The sequence below is a fragment of the Didymosphaeria variabile genome (genome assembly GCF_027946475.1).
Source record: "Didymosphaeria variabile strain IMI 356815 chromosome Unknown scaffold_5, whole genome shotgun sequence".
In the NCBI taxonomy this organism is placed as follows: domain Eukaryota; kingdom Fungi; phylum Ascomycota; class Dothideomycetes; order Pleosporales; family Didymosphaeriaceae; genus Didymosphaeria; species Didymosphaeria variabile.
The window spans coordinates 3340640-3363087 of NW_026611624.1; the positions used below are offsets into that span (position 1 = coordinate 3340640).

The 22448-nt window shown below is 52.4% G+C and overlaps 7 protein-coding genes across 7 annotated transcripts; 3 read left to right on the forward strand and 4 right to left on the reverse strand.

The window, feature by feature from the left end:
• Positions 1 to 1738: 1738 nt before the first annotated feature.
• Positions 1739 to 2337, forward strand: N0V89_007548 (uncharacterized protein; the record flags this gene model as incomplete). Its single annotated transcript, XM_056216310.1, has 3 exons — positions 1739 to 1851; positions 1903 to 2038; positions 2119 to 2337. 3 exons carry the CDS (start codon positions 1739 to 1741, stop codon positions 2335 to 2337), a joined length of 468 nt encoding a protein of 155 aa, XP_056070557.1.
• A 574-nt stretch (positions 2338 to 2911) lies between these two features.
• Positions 2912 to 3478, reverse strand: N0V89_007549 (uncharacterized protein; the record flags this gene model as incomplete). The annotated part of the gene is made up of 1 exon (XM_056216311.1): positions 2912 to 3478. One exon carries the CDS (start codon positions 3476 to 3478, stop codon positions 2912 to 2914), a length of 567 nt encoding a protein of 188 aa, XP_056070558.1.
• Positions 3479 to 5339: 1861 nt separating this feature from the next.
• Positions 5340 to 6910, reverse strand: N0V89_007550 (uncharacterized protein; the record flags this gene model as incomplete). The annotated part of the gene is made up of 2 exons (XM_056216312.1): positions 5340 to 6095; positions 6506 to 6910. The coding sequence occupies 2 exons, from the start codon at positions 6908 to 6910 to the stop codon at positions 5340 to 5342; spliced, it is 1161 nt and encodes a 386-aa protein (XP_056070559.1).
• Positions 6911 to 7191: 281 nt separating this feature from the next.
• On the reverse strand, positions 7192 to 9468 carry N0V89_007551 (uncharacterized protein; the record flags this gene model as incomplete). Its single annotated transcript, XM_056216313.1, has 1 exon — positions 7192 to 9468. One exon carries the CDS (start codon positions 9466 to 9468, stop codon positions 7192 to 7194), a length of 2277 nt encoding a protein of 758 aa, XP_056070560.1.
• A 4654-nt stretch (positions 9469 to 14122) lies between these two features.
• Positions 14123 to 15503, forward strand: N0V89_007552 (uncharacterized protein; the record flags this gene model as incomplete). Its single annotated transcript, XM_056216314.1, has 4 exons — positions 14123 to 14255; positions 14305 to 14645; positions 14711 to 15140; positions 15205 to 15503. 4 exons carry the CDS (start codon positions 14123 to 14125, stop codon positions 15501 to 15503), a joined length of 1203 nt encoding a protein of 400 aa, XP_056070561.1.
• Positions 15504 to 15708: 205 nt separating this feature from the next.
• Positions 15709 to 17911, reverse strand: N0V89_007553 (uncharacterized protein; the record flags this gene model as incomplete). The annotated part of the gene is made up of 5 exons (XM_056216315.1): positions 15709 to 16470; positions 16580 to 16886; positions 17110 to 17488; positions 17578 to 17600; positions 17649 to 17911. The coding sequence occupies 5 exons, from the start codon at positions 17909 to 17911 to the stop codon at positions 15709 to 15711; spliced, it is 1734 nt and encodes a 577-aa protein (XP_056070562.1).
• Positions 17912 to 18667: 756 nt separating this feature from the next.
• N0V89_007554 (uncharacterized protein) lies at positions 18668 to 22149 on the forward strand (the record flags this gene model as incomplete). The annotated part of the gene is made up of 4 exons (XM_056216316.1): positions 18668 to 20057; positions 20529 to 21401; positions 21456 to 21893; positions 21998 to 22149. The coding sequence occupies 4 exons, from the start codon at positions 18668 to 18670 to the stop codon at positions 22147 to 22149; spliced, it is 2853 nt and encodes a 950-aa protein (XP_056070563.1).
• Positions 22150 to 22448: the final 299 nt, after the last annotated feature.

Consider the following 22448-nt stretch of genomic DNA (forward strand, 5'->3'; position numbering starts at 1 on the left):
CGGAGATACGTTCCGCTTCCCACCTCGCTCTCGCGTAAGGTTATCAGTGTACACGAGATCGTAACAGTTGATGTTCGCTTGCAAGAGGTTCATCACGCGGAATTGGAGCGTAACTTCGCTCAAGTTCTTACACTTGGCGAGGAAATCCTATAGTGCGGAAGTAGCGAGGTGTGATGGAGGTGATCGTGGCGCAACGGAAACGCAGAGCGGGAGTATAGGCGTGGCAATAGACCATTTGGCAAATTTCAATGGGGGAGGGTGCAGAGGACGTTGCTTTGCGAGTTGGGGTACGGAAAGGGACTGTGGGATAGGACTGCAGTGTTTTAGCGCTTGCCCAGGTGCCATGGTGGTTTACCTTTTGGTTGGCAGCTTAAATTAGCGTTCAGTTGAGGTGTAGCTTGTAGCAAGTTCTGTTTCAAAGCCACGTACTTGGAGACTCCGGATGCAGTGATTAAATAGAGGTAGTGTACAATAATGCACGAGAATGAATCCACTGTGGCGACCATCATCGTACGATGAGTTCACTTAACATGTAAAGATAAATGCCTTTATGCTTGCTTATTTTTTGGGCTGTGTCCGAGCCTCGGACCATCACATAATGGCAGCGAAAAGGTCACAGCGATGAATTCTCTGTCAAGTCAAATATGGGCACTGTGAGAAGCACCGTGAGCTTGGGCATTGCGCAAATCATGAACGATAGTTGTGTAAGCGCGTACTACAACATCATGAATAATGTAGTCCTATTCATTCCCAAAGGAAATCCATATCAGGAACCATGTTGTCATATTGGGCTGAAGAGTAGATCCTTGCGTGCGCTACATGCTTCTGGCTCTCGTCTCCTCGCGAATGAGCGGATATCCCATACGGGTACCGGGCGGACAAGGCGGGGGTGGCGTTTGACTGATGGTGAACTCTCGCTGCAGCAACGTGTGGCCGCCGCTACACCCATAACAATCCTCTGCAGGCCCAAAGATAGCTTCCACGATGGAACATTCACCGACGGTGTCCAGTGCACAGCAGCGACCCAACGTTTCACGTGGGCAATCGCGCTGCCCTTTAAAGCCCAGGTGGCTCTTCCTCCAGACATGTCCTGGCCATCTCCGCATCATGGACTACGCCGACAACCGCAGTGCAGCACCGCGTTCCTGAAATAGTACAATTTCAGACGCAGTGCTCCAATCGAGTCGAACCGGATGCGCGGGTCGGACGCTCCTCCATGACCTCGACACTGGGGCGTCACACCGAAGCGAGCACCACGCCGACGGGTCCCCGTCCGCCCAGCTAGCGCAACCCCTCAACACATCCTCACGCTAGACGTAGTGCGATCCACTGATCACGACCGCATGTCTGCTCTGACGACCTACAGCTACCGTAAATCAATAACACCCTCATGCAGGAACATTGCGCCCAACAGTGCGCCTCAGGTACTCGCCATTCCTTATTGGGCGATTGGATCAAGAATGGAGCCACGGCGTCAATGTTTCTGCAGCCTGGATGCTTCCATGGCTGGAGAGTTACCGTTAGGGCCGTTGGGACCATCTGCAAGTTAGCTTGGGCGGAGACGAGAAGGATGAGGAGCTGAGCTGCTTTCATGATGGCTTGTTTGGTGTTGTGGGGGCAAAGACGCGGGTATAAAGCCGAGACAGAGCATCACGCTCTTCTTCCTCAAAATTTCGCCTTTGCGGTCGCAACTCACGCACTTCCCTCTTTGTACTAGGATTTGCATCGCGAAGTCATCATGAAGTTTTCTATCGCTGCCATCTTCACTACTGCTGCCCTGGCGACGGCACAGCGAACGTACAATGTCACCTCAGCGCTCACATCAGCCCAGCTTGAGAAGTACAAGTGCTTGTGCGTGCCATCGGCCAACATCCGTCGAAGCAGACACTAATTTGCACGCAGGACCACCGAGAAATGGTTCAAAGACTTCGACATCCCCGAGTGTCTCCAAGAATGCACCCGCGAAGCAAACCGCAAAGACGGCTGCGCCTACGATGACTTCGCATGCCACAACGTCAACTACCAAGCATACTCAGACGTAAGCCGTCCTCACCCTTGCCACAAGCCTCGTTATCACCTGCGTCAATACGAGTCGAATCTCGCACTGAAACGATGCAGATCATCGAACCCTGCGCATTCCCACCCCAGCTGGGAGGTAACGGTACCTGCACTCTTGCTGAGTTGGGAGCCGTCCGACCCAAGGTTGCCGACGCAGGAAACTTCTTCAATGCGACGCTGTATGCGGCGTATGCGGGTAGGCACTGCAAGGTGCGTTTGAGCATCTTGAAGACGCTGGAGATTGTCTCGCACGAGGCTACCATCGTGTCAACGAATTAGGTGGTTGTTGATATGAGGTGCGTGTTCGGGCGTCAAGGAAGTAGCATGTATCCAGATAGTCGCTGGCATCACATAGTGGCAATGTCCATTACCACGTCAAATAACCTTTCTTGCATAAAGATACATGACTGCCTGACTACCGTAGTAATACGTTGTGCTTCATCGCCTGCCGACCCACATTGCTCAGAACGAAAAGAACTCTCATGAGCCATGAGAGATTGGTCATACTCGCAACTTGGTTCTCGGGCACTCGTCCAGGTCCTCGCAGATGACGTTAGTCGTGGAGCACAATCTAATGAAGAGCATGAGTAGAATCTGAAATGCATCTTTGTACAATCGAGCTATCTATCCTGTTGGACTAGTATACATGGCTTCTTCCTCCAGCCAAATTGACCGTATCGCCATCGTTGACAATGCGCTGTCCGACCGCCGAGCTAGAGACACGGCATTTTGACCGTCAACAAAAGGCGACTACGCAATTTCCACATACCTAATGCATCCTGCCAACCTGCTCGGCAGCGCTTATACCCTGGAAGATAGGCCATGCCGAAGTCTTAGCCTGGGCTCTCAAGCATCAAAGATTGTAGATCTGCGCATCCTGAATGACAGTGTTACGGTCTAACGCATCCATCATGACTAACTCAATCCCTGAGAACTGGTTCCCCAATCCCATAGCTTTCAGTAGGGCACTCATATCGGACTGATACCTAGAGGCGGTTCCTGCGTAGAAAACCCGCTTGAGGTTGGGGAACGTGTCTCGTAAGCTAGACGATGACGTCTGGTCGATGCCCGCTTCATTAAGGTACTGCATCTCGATTGAAATCTGCTGTATAGCTTGGAGTTTGGTCATCGATAAGCTGCGGTACAGGAAAATGAGGTCTAAGGGCCCATCAACGTGGAAAATGTTCATCTTGAACTGGTAATTGAGGCTTTCGGCGCGGATCTGGCGGCAGATTCCTTGCGCTAGCCCACGAGTGAAGATTGGTGCGACCGACTTGCGGGTACTCGGGGCCACGGCATAGAACCTATTCGCACGAGCATCGTTATGCGGCAGAATGCAGAAACGCAGGTCTCTCGGCACATCAAACGAATTGTCATCCTCGACAGAAGTCATATACACGCCAATAACGTGTCCGCCCATCGCGTATCCCCAGATCCGAAGCCTAAGCTCTGCAGGGAGCCTCAGAAGCGGAGACTCTGTAGTGTTGCGTGCGGTACTGGGTACGCGGTCAGACTATTGTGACAGGTTACAAGCGAAAGGGTGAGCCCACATAGAGTCTCTGTCGAAGTTGTCGGCAGGTTTGGTGCTGACAATTCCGTCCGCGTTGGTGGTGCCGTCCTCGTCTTTCGGGGATGATTTCAATGGAGTGGCTGTAGGCAGGCTTTAGGTCATTATGTATCAGCAGAGTAATGATGTGTGCGTCTTGTGAATTCTTACAGAGGCTCATTGTCAACCATGGCCGCCGTTACACAGGCAGGCTCGCCGCCACTTGTAGCCATGGCAAGAATGTGATTGAGACAGATTTAGTATTAGAAGTGGCCGGTGTGCAGAAGTTAGTGTTGATACACGCAGCACACTGCAGTGAGCGTTGAAATGAGTGATGGCAGTTGGGAAGGTGTGACTGTCTGCGCTAGCTAAATGAGGCCAAGGCTCCTCGATATAGTATTCACTGCGTTGCATTGCGACTGCCCCGTGCACTAGTCTGATCAATTGCTGACCTTGAATATATAATAATCTATACTTCTAAAGTTACCCTATGCCATGTCCTACCTTTAGTCCCAATCACCGCGATCCACGGGTCACCATCAAGACTTTTGATCAAAGAGATACAGCAATCTCAAAGTCGTGAAAGCCTTGGACAGTCTATTGACCACAGCCACCATATTGAGCCGGCGTTGAACGGATGGAGCGTGCCAATAGCTGGTATCGCGTGCGGGCAAGGTCACGTAACTTAATCCATGTATTCCACACATGTGCCTCATCTCAAATTATTTCCTATGGTGTTTTCAGGGTAGACTCCCCATCCGACTAGTGAGCCATGTCAGTCCGACAATGCTCCACTGACTCTGCGCAATGTCTTTTCCTCAGTCAAGAGAGACTGGTCATGGCCCGAGTTAGTGTGTAGCCTAAACACGACTGCCCACTTTTGAAGAACTCTTTTTTCATCTTGCCCATACTACCCAAGGCACGACATCGGTCGAACTGGTTTGCCCATGAAAGTTTTGGAAGTTGCTATATCGTCGCATTTGGTATGTTTGCGGCAGCATGAAGCACGTTAGGCACAATCAGTCCCACACCGTCAACCTCTCCTTCTATTAGCGCGACGGCCAGCACGGTAGCTGTCATCGACGAGAGTTCTGAATAATTCTCAGGAGATAGTTCCGCCATGTTCTCCTATTAAGTCTTTGTAGGAGTCCCATCACCCGAGAGGTGCAGAGCAAAACGCAAGATCACGGATTGGCGCGAGTTCATCTTGCGACAGGCGAAACAGGAAGTTATGCAACTCGCCTTTATCAGACGTTTGGAAGAAGTTGTGCTCAAGTTACAATGAAGGCTTTCGCTGCGGACCTGGCGAAATAACACTGTAGTCAAATATTCAGTGAGGAACTCCACGATCTTGATGGTTGATATCTCTGTCGGTCTTTGAGCCTGGTTGAAGAAACACTCTTGCCCACATGTTGGTACGTCCTCGAGTGGTCTGAAGACATAGACGGTATTCCCTGGTCAGGCAATGCTTAGCGTCTGAGGAGATTAACGCAGTCGAAGGGTCAGATGGGCTAAGGTGGTTGACGCGTATTCGAATGGCGAGTCAAGTATTATAAGAAGCTGATCATCCATACTGTACAGTAGGGGCTATTGTTATTTGTTATTTTATACACGGACGCCGAGTCCACAGTGGGTGGAAGTGGCACCAATGCAGCCTAGAACCAGTACTGCAAATGATTAGCTCGCATGGACAAAGCAGTGCGACGGAATCACCTTGAAGTGAGCAGCTGTCCATTCACGTTCGCCTCGCCAACCGCCATGGTCTTGTACCGAGTCCTGAGAAGGGACCATCCCACCCCGATGCATCTTCCGGAATGTAATCCTCGATCTCAAATCGCTGGTCCACTTCTTCTTCCTGGTAGTAGGGCTTCTCACTATCAAATACCACAGCCTCCTCAGGCATCTTCTCTCCGTACAAATACGGAGGGTGACAACCAATGGCACGAGAAGACGCACAAATCAGCTTCACGCTGGCCCTTTTCTTAAGAATCTCAACGATTCCGAGGAGCACCTCCCGATGTGGCGTATGGGTGAACACAGGACTCGTGAAGATCTTGAACACGTCATCGAAATCTAGACGGTTGGGATCGGTGTGCAGCCTAAGGTGTGAGAAGGGAGTCGCAGATGCCATCGCGGATATGTAGGAAGGTAAGTGCCGCCATGAACTTTCGTACTCGTAATTGAGGCCGGGAAGACCCAGGGTATGCAGACTCGGTGGCGCAAGCTCCTTGACGAATAATAGTTCGGCCAGATTGGATCTGTAGTCTACATCAAATGTACGAAGACGATCGAAGGTTGACAGGCCGGTTGAGGATAAACGAAGCGTAGCCAAAGAGGATACAAGACTGGTATTGAGATGTTCGGGCGAACCAGGATCTACAGTGGCTTCCGGATGATGGGTAAAACGAAGATATTCCAAAGAATTGCTTTGTTGCTGAATGGCTCTGAGGAAGTCCGACCCTTGAGATCGAGCTTCGTTCTGTAAGCCCTGCTGACCAAAATTGTAAACGATTGAGTCGAGGAGCAAGGTAAAAGAGCGCAGAGCTCGTGGAAGCGAAAGAATGCTCTGAAGGTATCTCTCATGCCCTGAATATACGACGCACCTTTCAAGGATCAGGGTTTCTAGCGGAGTGCGTGTAAAATGGGAATCGAGTGACGCAAAGGTGTCAGTAGCGCAGTCCATGTTGACACATGATAGATGTACATGCTTGAGCGTCCGCGAGAGAAAGATCGGAAGGACTGTACCGACGTCGTAATACCGATCCTGGGTACCATGTGAATGGAGCGTGACTGCCATGCAAATTCGAGTATCAGCGCAAGTCTGGTGAGCGCAAATTTCACGGCCAACCTACAAGACGTCAAACACTCAAAAGCCCTATCCATCCCTCCCCCTCTGTCTACATTTCTCCCCTCAAAAAGATCCATGTACTCCCCCATACTCCCCTCAGACCACCATTGCGGTCTCGCTCCACTGTTGATCATCGGAGCTTCGATCTTCAAGCTCTTCAATCTTGCCATACGCCCTGCCAATTCTGGCATCTGCTCAATACGCCGCCACGCATGCACTGTTGGTGTAGCCTCCAGATGCTTGATCATCCGGAATCGCTCGGGACGCTGGTCCAAAATCTCAGCCAGGCGTGCAACGGATGTGCCATCCCGGATGTAAATGTTCCTGAACACGCGAGCTTCGGCGAGGGGATGTAGCTTCTGGCATGTTTGGGCGAGGGCAACGAGGGCGGGGCGGTCGTCGAGGGCCTCGACGATAGTGGCAATCAATTCGTTGGGAAGGGAGAAGAGGGGAAACATCGTGATGTGCAACAGATAGAATGTGAGACGAAATGGATGGTGTGCGACGAAGAAAGACCTGTGGTGCACTTGTTTGTTTAGGCAACGACATCGAGGAAGCGTGGGAATGTGCACGGGTTTGCCCCGCATTTGTGGGGGCAGCGAGTGACACCCCAGTCGAGACGTACGAACATCACTAAGAGGCAAGAGTATTGCAGTTTTTAAATGGATTGTATTTCATTCTGGTCATATTCCGCAGTGGAACTCATGATACATGCATGCAAGCTTACTTCCATGTGCATCTACAATCTCGCCTTCTCAACACCTGCTGTGCTCTTCACATCGAACCTGTCCAGGTTCATGACCTTGTCCCACGCAGCAATGAAATCCTTCTTGAACTTCTCCTCTGCATCAGCGGAGGCGTACACCTCAGCAACAGCCCTGAGCTCGGGATGGTGACCGAAAATCAGGTCAGTACGAGTGGCAGTCCACTTCTTCTGGCCAGACTTGCGGTCCTTGCCCTCGAAGAACTCCTCAGCGCCATCGGTAGGCGTCCACTCAGTGCTCATGTCAAGTAGATTGACGAAGAAGTCGTTAGAAAGCTTGCCGGGCTGCTTGGTGAAGACACCGTATGATGAGCCATCCCAATTGGCGTTGAGAGTACGGAGACCGCCGATGAGGGTGGTGAGCTGAGGAGCAGAGAGCGTGAGCTGGTGAGCCCTGTCGACGATGAAAGCTTCAGTGCGAACACGGTTGTTGCCGACACCGTAATTACGGAAGCCGTCGACTACGGGTTCAAGGTGGTCGAATGACTGGATATCGGTCTGCTCCTGAGAAGCATCGGTGCGTCCAGGGGTGAAAGGCACGGGGAGGCCGGAAGCCTTCTCGAGCGCAGCAACACCACCGAGGACGATCAAGTCAGCCAACGAGACCTTCTTGCCGCCAGGTGCGGAGCTGTTGAACTTCTGTTGCACGTTCTCAAGGGCCGACAGGACAGACTTGAGCTCAGAAGCGTTGTTGACCCTCCATTTAATCTGCGGGTCGAGGCGGATGCGGGCGCCGTTGGCACCACCCCGCTTGTCACCACCACGGAAAGTGGAAGCGGCAGCCCAGGCGGCACGTACAAAGTTGGTAGGGTCAACGTTGGTGGCCAAGATCTCCTTCTTCAGCTCGGTGATGTCGGTGTCGTTGATGAGCGGGTGGTCGACGGGCGGCAAGGGGTCTTCCCAGAGGAGCACTTCCTTGGGAATCTCAGGACCGAGCCAGCGAGATCGCGGACCCATGTCACGGTGCAGGAGCTTGAACCACGCGCGGGTGAAGGTGTCGTGCAGCTCATCGGGGTGCTCGAGCCACCTACGAGTGATCTTCTCGTAGACGGGGTCGAAGCGGAGGGCCAAGTCAGAGGTCAACATCCGCGGCTTGTGCTTCTTGTTCTTGTCAAATGCATCGGGAATGATTTCGTCGTCAGTCTTAGCAACCCACTGGTTGGCGCCCGCCGGGCTCTTGGTGAGCTCCCACTCGTACTTGTACAGGTACTCTAGGTACTTGTTGGTCCACTTGTGGGGCTCTGAAGTCCAGATGACCTCAAGGCCAGAAGTGATGGTGTCAGGGCCCTTGCCACTGCCGTGCTTGTTGCTCCAGCCAAAGCCCTGCTGGTGGAGAGGAGCAGCATTGGGTTCGGGGCCAACGTTGTCGGAGGGAGCGGCGCCGTGCGTCTTACCGAAAGTGTGTCCACCGACGATGAGGGCAGCCGTCTCCTCGTCGTTCATGGCCATGCGGCCAAAGGTGGTGCGGATATCGCGGGCAGAGGCGACGGGGTCAGGAATGCCATCGGGACCCTCTGGGTTGACGTAGATGAGACCCATGTGGGCGGCGCCCAGGGGCTCCTCGAGGTTGCGGGAGTGGATGTCCGGGTGGTCCTTCTTGGGACCCTCGTCACCGTCGACGGTACCGCTGCCGCCGCCACCTGGACCCTCGCGGCCGTCGGCATATCGGACGTCGTTGCCCAGCCATGTGGTCTCGCCACCCCAGTATACGGACTCGTCGGCCTCGTATGTGTCAGCACGGCCACCAGCGAAGCCGAAGGTCGGGCAGCCCATGGACTCGAGGGCGACGTTGCCAGTGAGCAGTAAGAGGTCGGCCCACGAGATCTTGTTGCCGTACTTTTGCTTGACGGGCCACAGCAGGCGGCGGGCCTTGTCCAGCGAGACGTTGTCGGGCCAGCTGTTGAGGGGGGCAAATCGCTGCTGGCCCTCACCACCACCGCCACGGCCGTCGGTGACGCGGTAGGTGCCAGCACTGTGCCAGGCCATGCGGATGAACAGACCGCCATAGTGGCCGTGGTCAGCGGGCCACCAGTCCTGCGAGTCGGTCATCAGGGCAGTGAGGTCCTTCTTGATGGCATCGAAGTCCAAGCTCTTGAAGGCGGCGGGGTAGTCAAACTCCTTGTTCTGGGGGTTCGTGACGCCCGTGTGCTGGCGGAGGATGTTGAGGCGGAGGTCGTTGGGCCACCAGTCGCGGTTCCTGGTTCCACCGCCGCCGACGTTGGCCTTCTTCACGGGGCACTCTGAGGCAGCCATGATTGCAATGAGAGGTCAAAGAGAGTATGGGTATGCAGAGCAGAGGCAGCGGCGGGGAGCAGGCGTTATGTAGAGACGACCCCCGCCGACCCCACCAATCGCCCATTTATCAGCGGATCGGCTTCTGGCCGTTCGAGGCGCCGTGCCATCGTCGTCGCGCCACGCCGAGGGGACAGCAGCTGCCCCGCATTCCCAGACGCGATCCGGACAAGCAACCCTGCTGGCTGCTGGCGAGACGCCCGCTGCTTATGAAACACGCCGCCCGTGATTTGCTGCTGCCCGCGACGGGGCCTGCAGTATCCGATTCTGTGCCGACCGCCCCTCCGCTGCTCTGCGTTGCGCCTGCCGTGCGTGGCGAATCGCTGCTTCCCCTTTGGTGAGCGCCTTGGTTGCTGACTGGCCGCGCATCTGCCCCGTCCCGATTGGCCAATGCGGCTGCCCTCCAGATGGATGACCGCGACGGCCCAAACTGCAACTGCAGACTGCAGCTAGCGGATCCGCAGGCAGGCCGCAAACGCTCGCCACGCAGGCCGAAGCTTCGAGAAGGGAGCAGTCTATTCCGAAGAGTCTGCACGCGGCGCAGTCGTCGTTTTCTCTCCAACGCTGCGTGTCGCACGGTGTGTGTCCAATGAGGTCATCGATCACCCCACTTTCCACATTGGGAAGCCCCAACGTGACACGCGAGGCAGAGTCTGGGGTACGTGTCGACGCGTTTGTGCGAGGACAGCGCACGCGGAAACGGCAACGGTGACAACAAGAATTCCACGCTACACTACCTATTGCTGCTCCACTTCCATCATGGCAAGATGGGTCTGGGAATATCCAGCAAGGAAACATGTCTCTACAGCAAGCGACCCCGTTCCGCATTCCGGCCTACCCTTGCCCCTTTTGTTCAAGGGAACACTCACGGGTACACAGAAAGAATGAAGAATCCTCCGCCTCATACTGTCCGTTCAAAGGCCACCGGGGTCTCCAGAATAGTAGTAGCAACTACCGTCTCCCTCTCCTCACAGTATGATAATTCAGCTGCTCTTGGTCTGCCTCGCGCAATAGATTCCCTGATGAGAGGGCCGCTCAACGATCCCCAATGCAACTCAGCTCTGTACATGATTCCATCGACATCCATTGGTTGTATGCGGACGAAGAAATCCCTCTCTACGCGATGCGTCTGGATATATGAACTCTCCAACCCTTTCCTCACATCAGCACTACCAAAGTGTTACTTAGAAATCCCAATACTCACGCGCAGATCTCTGGAGATGCCGGCTGACTCGGTCAATCTCCTCGTGAGCCACATCAAGCTCTTCTCTCGTCGGATCGCGAAGTCCAGCACCGTCTTGAAATTGAAATCGAGGTGTGAGGGTAGGTGGAAAGCGCACACCATTGTATCCATTGAAGAGGACATCGCTATGGTATCCAACTACATGCTCCGCCGAGGCGTCAGTCGTGATCGTGGCAGCATCTCTGACTGGTATCGCAATGTGCCAAGTAAGAGCAGACATATTTGATGTGCTTCTTGCAAGATATTGTTAGCATGTGTGTTGTTAGATAGTGGCTGGATAGATTATTGCTGATTCCCGAGGCTTTTGATGATACGATCGAAGGTGTGCGGTGGGGCCCTTTATAAAAGGTTGGATCTTTAGCCATTGAATACGAAGGAGCCGGAATTGGAAGATATTTGAATGTCACACCCGTAAGCGTTGACAGCGAGTGGCAGCATCATAAAACTCAATCTGGTGAATGTCCAGATGGAGCAGTGCGTACGTCCTTCGCAAAGCGACTTCATGAGTACAATTGGTTGTGATTTCAAGAACACCCATGGCTGTTTGCCATGTGAATGTGTGAGTGATCGTGCCAGCATGTATTGACGAATCATAGAAGAACGGACGCGAACGTCGTAACGGTTTTGGAGGAGCTGCTCTTGCATTGAACCGTCACTGTATTCTTCATGGGTGGGACAGGAAGCCGCCTATTTGCGGAGATGTTTTGCGGTACAGTCGTATTACTGGTGCTTTACGAAAATTCTGCCTCCACCTGCCCATAGCCATAGGCCAACATCGTTAATGATCCTATGTTATATTCACTTTATCATGGGGTAGACTGCTTTGTTACGTGTATTCGGTGCCCTATTGTAATGTTTACCACGACCCTGATCGGCTATTCAATAAGAACTAGCTGATGATAGAGTGAATGTTTCATAGGAATCTAATAGACCAGCAAAATATTGATCCAAAGCCATGGAACGGTCGGGGCGGAACTTTTGCAATCGAATATAGAACAAGGCACTCCGTGTGCCGATTTGTATCCTTTGGTATATATATCTTGATAGCATAATTTCCAATTTCTATCCACCTCGTATCATCACCGCCAATCACCTGAGAGTGGGTCTTGATATAGTGAAGGCAACCCTGCAACTCATTGTACTTTGTGAACTACACACTGCAGACTTTTCACCCTCTCAGAATTGTCACGTCTCCTCCACTCCCCAATACACGACCCCAATCATCACTCCAAGAAGAAAGCCTCCTCAACCAGCCCCCATCCTCCTCTCCTTCCGTAACCACATGGATTAATGTAATCACTACACTCCCCACATCTACCGCCTCGCATAAGATATAGACACAAGCTGGACTAACTTCATACCCTACTCAAAAGCACAAGCGAAGAAAACTTATGAAATGGACGATCATGGCGTGGGAAACATCGGATCTACAGATCGTGGAGGATGAGGGGATAAATGAGGCTGACGACAGTGTGTATTTCTCCCACACTCAAAGAATATCTTGACAGCGAGCCGTAGCAGTCCGCTTTGGAACGTGGATTGACGGTGCCACAGCCGATTCCTGGAGTGGATCGCTTCGGACATCGATCTACCGGATAATAGCACGCACTTCCTTGTTCGTGTCCTGGTCGGCTACGACTGCTTAGCTGATGTTGTGGTGACGATAGATTCTCTAGAAGAGGGAGATGAGACCTTAGGCTCGTATGACAAGCATGCTTTGGCGTATGTGGATATCACCTCTGTAAACGAAGAAGAGGGAAGTACTCCTGCGAGTATCTCCTAAGTTTACATCAGAGCATTCGACATTGTTATCGGTGCTCTCCACAAGTTTTGCGACCATCACCCATGGAACAAGGTCACACAAAATAAGGAGTTGTTACTTTTAGAGTATCATTTTGATAGGGGTACTATAGTGCTAGAAACCTACTAAGAGATATTTGTGAGCCAATCCTGTCTAAGTAAGAGTAATCAGGACCTAACTTTCCACAGTTTGTTCCCTAGCAAAGTGGCAGCGCAACCCCTCGAAACGATAACAAGAGTCTCGTGTGGGTATTCGTGCAACCAGAGAAGTGGTACCGGTTGTGATTGATCGTTTCAAAGCATCGTAAGATATCCATAGTCTACTGTCACGCGGCAGTTAGTTCACTCGGACCGGTAAACATTTTCTGTGTCAAGTCTGTCCAGGAAAGGAAAGCACTCAACTGAAGGAGTCGTCTTGAATCTTTTTTGGTGACACAACCATGCATACCTATTGTAAGCAATGAAAGGCCAACGAAGCATCAAAGTGGTTGTCATGAAGCAGATATGCAGACACCTTATTAAAGCCGCCCCGGGTGACAAGATCCAAGGATTATCAACGGAAAGAGGTGGGGAACGCCGCGTGCCCCACTCACTAGTACCCCTGTCCAAGGCTCCTCAGTGAACCCATCTTTGCACCAAAAGCCTGGAACGCAGTGGAGAACAATTTTGAACTCTTTGTCATCTTATAGCATAATTCTCGTCAATTGATGGATCTCTGGTCCTTTGATCCGGTGGTGCGAGAGCCTGACACTTTTTGTATGCGGCGAAGAACGAAGTCCAGAACGAACAGGGTCGCTAATTTGACCTCTTCTCGTCTAGAACTTCGATTGCCAAGAACGCAGACTGACTCAATTCGAAAGGCCCTTCAGGGGATCATACTGTACACACAGTACGATAGCTACCATAGGTATAGTAGTTTCATTAGATAGAGGAAATTAATATGGGATGTTTCAGCTCCTACTACCATCCTGATCTCTGTGATTTGTGACCTTTTTCTGCAGCACCGTTCAATCAAGCTCTGCCAACACATCTCGTCCTCCCGTGCTTCGCAATCGCCATGGTCCTCAATCGGACCGAATCAATCATCTTGGTATTCGAATTGAGCTTGTATTCGCTACGACACAGGGTGCGGTTGGCTTCGGTTAGGCCGAGGCAAACATCAAAGCGCGTTCAACCGCGAATCGCAACAACAAGACGCGCAGCGCCGAGACATTCAATCAAAGAAAGGAAACAAAGACCCCTGTGCAGAGCTGAACGTCATCGCCAGGGGTAAATACCTGGGGCTAGAACTTGCTCGCGTGCTCCTCATAACATTCCCAGGTGGTCCTTCCCGTGCGCAGCATTTGTCAATTACTTCCACTTTTGCAGTAAGAGAATAAACGTGTTGCGATGGCGGAGAAGACAACAAGCGCGGAAAGCTCGCAGACGCTGCCTCGTAGGAGGAGCCCGGCGGTGCACGTCAAGAGACAGAAGAGTGATGACACGGACTTGGACGACTATTTTGTACGAGAATCCAACCCAACGATGCAGATGCGCTCGTGTTGCTAACATCGCCAGGTCGGTCCCCGCGATATGGATCATCACTCCAAATGGCCTATCTTCCTGCGTCTTCACGGGAGTATCACGCCGGAGATGATACTCCCGCTCTTGTTTGTGGGCGGCTGGTCGACTATGATTACCTGCGTCAGTAAATGGGCGCACGACCGTAGGTCACCCTGCTAATCCTCTATATTGAATTGCTCTGACACTGCAAGTCGGTATCAACCAGCTCCTCCTCACTGTCCTAGGTTTCGTGGTTGGTCTCGCGCTCAGTTTCCGCTCATCCACAGCCTACGAGCGCTACAACGAGGGTCGCAAATACTGGTCGCAGCTCGCGTTCGTGTCGCAACACCTCGCACGCCTGATCTGGGTTCATGCCGACGAGCGACACAACGACCCCGTCGTGGGCAAGAAAGATCTGCTCGCCAAAATCAGCTGCCTCAACATGATCGTTGCGTTTGCCATGTCCCTCAAGCACAAGCTGCGTTTCGAACCGTATGCGCACTACGACGATCTACAGCATATAGTCGGGCACCTAGATACGTATGCTAAGGCTGTGAGTCGCTCTCGGCCCCGCAAACCATCTCTTTCACCCGATCTCTCGCTGACCCTACGTTGAAGGCTGATCAACCCACCCTCAACCGCAAACAATCCTTTTTCAAGACCGCCGGCCAATTTCTTGGCCTCCCCTTTGCTGAATCTAACCCGCGCAAGCTCCTCAAGAAGACCAACGTTCCGCTTGGAAACCTGCCCCTAGAAATCCTGACCCACCTCTCCGCCTACCTAAAGTCCATTTACGACAACGAAACCCTCAAAGTCTCCGTCTACCAAACGCAGTCCCTCGCCGCGCTGCAAACTATGAATGACGTGCTCTCGGGAACAGATCGTATCCTAAACACTCCCTTGCCAATCGCGTATACTATCGCCATCAGCCAGATCACGTGGGTGTATATCCTGTTGCTACCGTTCCAACTTTACAAGAGTCTGGGCTGGATCACGATCCCGGCTAGTGTATTTGCGGCGTATATCATTTTGGGTATTGCGCTTATTGGTAGGTCCCCTGCTTTCCCCCTGCCTTCTTAAGAGTAAGTGGGCTGACAGGTTGCGTTTGACAGGTCGCGAAATCGAGAATCCCTTCGGCGACGATGTCAACGACCTTCCGCTCGACGCCTTTTGCGGCCAGATCCGTCAGGACATCGATCTCATCATGTCGAAGCCTGCGCCGACCGTTGATGAAATTGTGATGAGTGATCACAATGAATTGTTGTATCCGATCAGCGGGCTTGGGGGCCGGGCGTGGGCGGAGAAGAGCGTCGAGGAGATTAGGGAGGCATTGGGGCAGAAGCCGAGTATAAAGTATAGGCATACAGAGAGTGAGGGGGCGGATGCTGTAAAGGCGAGTGATAATGTTTAGGGTGTGAGAGGGTGACGAGCACGGTGTTGTGGAATGGAGTTCTATACCCGGGGATCCTGGATTCAGATGGCAGTAATTAGAGCGACATTTCCTTTTCCCTTGATAACTTGTAAGATGGGTTGTTGAAAGCCAGGCTAACACAAAAAATGCAGATGTTGTCAAATAGCCATATATGGAAGTTACACTTCCGAAGAACGCATTCATTTCAGGTGGTCGCGCGCTTGTCTTCTTGTATTTCCTCATACACCATCCCGCGCGGATCGAAAGCCTCCCCTCTCGTATCATAAACCTCTTCCGGATCTTTCTTCTGCAGAAACGGCGGCGGCTTCTTCAAGCCCTTTCTCCCGAAAACATACCGCCCAACCATCCAGTGCAGCTCTGCCATTCCGTACTTTACGTAATCCATGGTATGGTGATCAAACACTTGGTCAAGCTCCTCGAGCGTCATGTCTTTTGTCTCAGGAACGAGGAAGAGAATCATGAAAAAGCCAACGACACACCACGCTGCATACCAACCAAACGCGCCAGAGGTGCCGAATGCGGAGCTGAATTTGGGCCATGTGATGGAGATGAAGAAGTTCCAGAACCAGTTGACTGACGTCACGATGCCCATGCCGAAGTCGCGGTTATAGAGGGGCATAGACTCGGCGCTGTACACAAAGGGGACTGGACCCTCGCCTGGAGAATATGCCACACCAAAGAGGTACATGCCTAGAATGACCAATACATGCTGGGCAGAAGATTGACCCGGCAACTTGAACGCAATGACCATTATGATTTGGAAGAGGGCCATGAACGGAAAGGTAGAGAGTAGTAGGTTCCGTCGACCAAAGCTATCGATTGTCCAAATAGCCGGGATAGCGAAAAGAAAATTTATGATCCCGAAACCCATGGATATCAATAAGGCGTCTCGAGGTTGATAACTGGCGTGTTGAGGGTCTGCGAGGATGGTGCTTGAGTAGTACGCCTAGCGCGAGTTAGCGTTGCAGATCCAGTTGCAGGATCAGGTTGGCATTGTGGGGTCTTGGTTATTTTAACCAACATGACACGAATGATTCTCAACAAAGACTACTTACCGTAACATTGACACCACAGAATTGTTGAAGAAACATCGTGATGACAGAGGCAGTCAGAGCTCTGCGATTCCTGCCACGCGTGAAAAGCTCAGAAAAGGGCTTTTCCTGTTGCATGATTCGTTCCTCGGCTTCCAGGAGGTGATTGATAAGAAAGATATCTCTCCCGGCTTGCAGCTTGGTATGTCGCAGTTTGCATAGGGAATTGAAAGCCTCTTCATACTTCTTCCGGTTTCCTTGTCTAGCCCTCATGAGGAGCCAACGGGGAGATTCGGGTAGAGTATAGACATAGGCTACTACGAAGAGAGGGCTGGGAAGTAGTATGAGCTGGTGATAACCAGGGAACGGGACGTGGAATTCTTACAGAATCATTGGACTTGCTAGCATCAAGCGCCAGTTCAAGCTGCAACGAGAGGAAAGGAGGTTGTTTGCTGCTGCATTGCAGATGTTTCTATCACTACCATCTCGAACGCCAGCCAGAGCGACACCAGCGATATAACCTGCAAATAGATGAGATAGGACACGTGACCGACATGTGGTTCCATAACCTACCGCACATGATGCCAAAGGCAGTCCACATCTGCCACATCATGACCAGAGCACCTCGAATGTTTGCAGGAGCTGCTTCGGCGGCATATATTGGTATCGTTGCACTCTTCGGGCCGATGCCTAAGCCCAGCAGGAACCTCGCCGCAAAGAGTTGCTGCCACGTCTGAGGGAAAGCCTGGCCCAAGCAAGTAAGAGAGCTGATAAGGCAGGTGACGAAGATGACGCCGCGTCGATCAAGTAGCCTGTTCAAAGGGTAGTTCAGCCAGCAGGAGAAGGCACAGCACATGTATGGAGCGCTGTTCACCAACCCTAGCCAGCCTGGGGAATCCATCAAGCCGAGGGCCTCTCGGTAATAAACCTGAGCTGACAAAGGTCAGTTGTAGATTCATCTCAAGGACTGGGAGCGGGAGGTACTAATGCAAACACGCGACAGCCGGATCGACGGGACCTACCTCCATTGACTGCAGTTTCATCCCTGCTCTGCAATTAGCGCAGATGCGCGTAACGTTCAGGACAGGCTTACCAGCCCTGGACGGCAGCACCCAGGGAACATACGCCTACAAGTGCATACAGACGCCAGGGTTGCTTGAACTTGTCGATACGCCGCGAGCTGTCCTCCAATTGGAGGTAATAGCGTTCCTCATCTCTCAACGTAAGGCCATCGCGCCTCTCGCGTCCCATGGGAAATGCTGCCTTGGACTGCGCGAGAAAGGCACCTCTGCGGATGTATTTGTCGTAATCCTCGAGACTCGACACGTTGATAAATTTGTCGATGCTCTCCGACATTCTGGGAAGAAGGCGCGATTAGCGGACGGACAGCGGGAGCCACTACCCAGATCTACTCACTGCTGGTGGTTCCATCCCGAGAAAGGTTGGGCGAGGCGACGATCGGGCTGATCCGCATCTTGTGCAGACTTGCCAGGGGACACTTGCTCGCGCTGCATCGTAGTCATGTCTGGCGGAGTGATGTTTCGCGCAAAGCACTAAGAGGAATGTTCATATCCGCGCCATGCATGTATTAAGGCCTCCGGGGCGACCACACCAGGGCGCATGCGCTTGGACGATCATCTCGCAGAAGCAAGGCAACGAGGCGCAGACCGCCGGCCTCTCACCACTCGAGCACGGTGAGATCAGTACGGGAAGAGGGCAAGTCGCTCAGCCTCCACCGCCGCGTCGAAACGTTCGTGTCGGTGCTCGTATCGTATGCCTGGCGTCGAAGAACAGGCAAGGCTCCCATTGATAGTCTGCGCTCGCTCCATCTACTGTCTCCCCGGTCGGTGGGTCGTGGGAGGATGGGGGCGGCGGGCGCTTAGCGGTGTGGGTGTGGCGGAGGCGGGGAGGCCTGTACTATGCACGCCTTACCTCATACTGCGCCGTCGTCCCGTCTCTCCTCGGACATACAGCCTGCTGCCGTTGGTGTGGTCTTGAAGTAGGCTGCACTTTCGATCCAACGTTCGCAAGACCGCGTGAGACTGCTAACACCATCTTTCCTCCCTCGCTCCATGCAGGTGTCGTCGAAGCCTCTCAAGTGGGGCAGCCACCATGGACGCCTCGCGCGAAGAGCTCGAAGACGCCATCGCCCACATCATCCCTGACAAACCTTTTCCCAAATACATCGACGAGACCGTCTTCCTCGAATTACAAAGCTTGCTGAGCCAGCATCCCGACAAGATCTTTTCGGTATGGGCTCACGAGAACCCGCGGCTTTTTCTCCTCCTACGTATGCTAGGCTGCGACGATGACGCCCTCTACCAGAAGCTAGATAGCGAGAAAATCAGCGATTTCTGGCTTCCTCTGGGATCCGCCACGCTGAATCAGCTTTCCTCCTACACAGACATCGCAGCACAGGACTGGCGCCGGGCTCAGCTTCATGTCCTATCGCAGTCCGATCAGATGAGCGAGCAGAAGCTCACATCGCCTATTCACGCTCACCGGCATATACAGAATGGTAACGCGCATTTTGAAGAGTTGGACAAGCTTGGAAAAGGAGGTTCTGCTGAAGTGGCTCGTGTCAGGCATAAGCTATCAGCGAAAGAGTTTGCGTGTAAACGCATCAAAAGGGCCCCGGAGGTCAAGTTGCAACGCAACCAGCTCATCGAGTTCAATGCTGAAGTCAGCGTGTTGAAACGCGTCAGCCACCACCACCTCGTCAGCTTCGTTGCGAGCTTCACAGACTTATCTTCGTTTTCGCTCATTCTCAACCCTGTCGCGAAGGATGTCCTCAAGAGCATGTTGGAGCGACAGGCGCGGGATGAACCCCTTCCTGAAGCAGACATCTCCGCTTTACGTCGTTCACTCGGGTGCCTCGCCACCGCGCTTGCTTATCTACACGAAGAAGGTGTGCGTCACAAGGATATCAAACCCGGCAACATTCTTCTGAGCGATGGATGCGTCTACCTGTGCGATTTCGGCATCTCACGTGACTGGTCCAAGGCTGAACACTCCACAACAGAGGATGAAGTCTTGAAACTGACGCCTCGATATTGTGCACCCGAAGTTTTCGAAAAAGGGCCCCGCAACACAAAAAGCGATGTGTGGAGCTTGGGATGCGTTTTCTTGGAGATCATCAGTGTTGTCAAAGGCTACCCAATGGAAGAGTTCAACAGCTTCTTACTGGACGCCAGCGACCATCAAAGCGAGAAAGGGCTCTGGTGCGCTTTGGATGCTATGACTGCCTGGCTAGAAGAGATCAGAAGTGAGAAAAATGATTCTGCAGATGATGTCCCACTGGGTTGGATCATGACCATGATTCGCCCCGAAAAGGAACATCGTATCAAGGCAAGTGAATTGGTCGAGATGATAGTGAAGTGCTCTAGCGAGCTCGAAGGACCTGACTTGTACATTGGCCCTTGCTGTACACGACCCGATAGCGTCGCTTTGCCAGACTCAGTAGACAGTCCGACATTGAATGCACCTAGCTTCCAAGGCTTAGGTGAGTCAAGTCAGTATCTCTCGTCAATTTCGTCGACTAAACATCTTCGTGAACAAGGCATACGGAACGCACAACCTTCCCCTATCTTGTCAAATCTGCTTCCGACCGAGAGGCACAGTAGTGCTTCATCCAGAGGACGAGGCAGCATCACACCATCAAGTAGGCGCCGACATTCCGAAGATCGTACCCGCTCCATCTCACCCCATACCCAAAGTATCAGGCATAGCGACAGCACAGAAGCTGCTGCTTCTCAAACAGATTCCATCCATACGCGCTCGAGAGACCCATCGTTGAGCAAGCAGCTTCAGCACATAGCATCGCGCACTGACAGCCATCATCGAGTCTCGAGCTTCTTCAGTCCGCCTCGCCCAGACTCAGAAACTAACTCTTCTTCCACCTTTCAGTCACGCTCCCCAGTGCCACCTCCAGCTCAATTTGAAGTCAAGTGTAGATGCACTGCGCAACCTCAAGAGAGGCATATCCTCAACACGACGTATGCTTCGACGCCCGACAACATACCTTTCGACTCTAGTGTTCCGACTATTCAGACGTGTGCGAAGTGCGAAGTAGGTGAAGACAGGATCCAGATCTACGAGACCTATCGCACTAGACCGGAAAATTCTTCCACCTCGACAATGCCTATGTTGTGGTGGTCAACTCGACGCTTAGTGATCAGCTACGTATCGGGACAGCCTAAAATGCGACATTGCAGCTCATTCTGGCTTCCTCTGGCGGATATCCAATGCAAGCTTGCGGAAAATACAGTGACACTGAAGTGGTCCGACTGCAACCAGATGACTGAACGAATGTCCGGAAACTACTCCACTCACTACGACTGGATATACAACCCGAGCAGCACGAACAATTCTATCCAAGTACGCTTCAATACCTCCGAAGATGCACGAAGGTTTGTCGATATAGTGAGGCTTCCCTACGAAGATGGTGAGACCATTAGCAATGGCCGACAAATTGATGTCTCCGAAAATACTGAGCTCAATATTTTCGATGTAGGACGTCCTGGTGTGCGTAATTACCGAGCTGCGACCCTGACGTTCGTAAACAATTCCTTGGCAACCTCAAAACTATATATTCAGTGGCCTGAGGCTGACCTGGATATACACATTCGGGACTCGTTCGACGCTCGCTCTGCTGCATCGACAGGGTATGAAATGGTCGTGGAGGTAAAAAATGTGGCAACGCCCACCTACCACAGCGACACACGCGGCGAGCCCGCAGCCGACTACGATCGGGTTGCAAGATTCAATGAGGCACGTCAGCTCAAGACAAGTCTTGCCGTCGCCTTCCAGATCGGCCTCAAACATGGCTTGCCTAGACCACCAGATGGTATGACAACGGTTCCCATTATCCCATAATTCGCAGTCTCCTAACAAATCATAGGTGTTACGGACATGCTCCAAGGCCTGACTGGATGGACGCTATGCTACTTCGCCATCGTTACTAGATTCAAATCGAAGAATAAACGCTTTGGTTCCAAGCGCCACGGCCGTGCCGACGTCATGCTCTGGGAGAAAGAAGTCGACGATACCACTGCCGGCTTTAAACGGCGGGGCGCCAAAGTCGTCTTCCGACTCCATGAAGCTGAATTGCTGTGGGCCAGCGGTAGCATCACCGGCTCCACGAGTATCTCCACCTCCGCTGGGCAAGATGCCACAATTTCTGTTTCCAAAAAAACGCGAGGTAAACTTTTGAATGTTAGCAAGATGGTTGCGATCGCCTCTGAGGCGACGAGACCCTCAGACAGTGGACACTCAAGGGGGCACTCTGATGTTCATGAGGATATGTCTGACCTAGTGCTTACCTTCGAAAACGAGCAATGTAAGTTGTACGATCAACCACTGCACCCCCCCTTGGACGTGAAGCTGCGGGTCTCACATGAGAATTATAGATAAGCTATAGACGTACTAATACCGTATCAATAGATCGCCTTGAATTCGTCAAGCTCGTAACGCATTTCAAAACAGCTGCAGCCACTGCAGCCCCGCTGTCTCGTACGGCAACCGGCGTCGAATCCATGCGGCGAATGAACAGCCCCGCTTCGACCGACGTGCACATCAGTCCACCGATGCGATGAGCCTCCATTCTGGACACGTGCTGTGAGTTTGGCGACACCTCTTTCGGTTCCATGCTTTTGGTATGATTGGTATGACTGCACGAATAGTATTTCTATGGGATATCCAATTCATAATACCCACTTCATTCGTGTATTCCTAGCCTACCACATTGTAATCACAACTCCCTATCAATTAGAGTATTTATGGACTTCGATGTCTACACTTGCCTTTCTTCATTTGCGACGCCACACTTGACACTTTGGTTGCTTGCACACATGCGCAATATTAAATGTGAGCACCATGAATACTTTGGATTGCA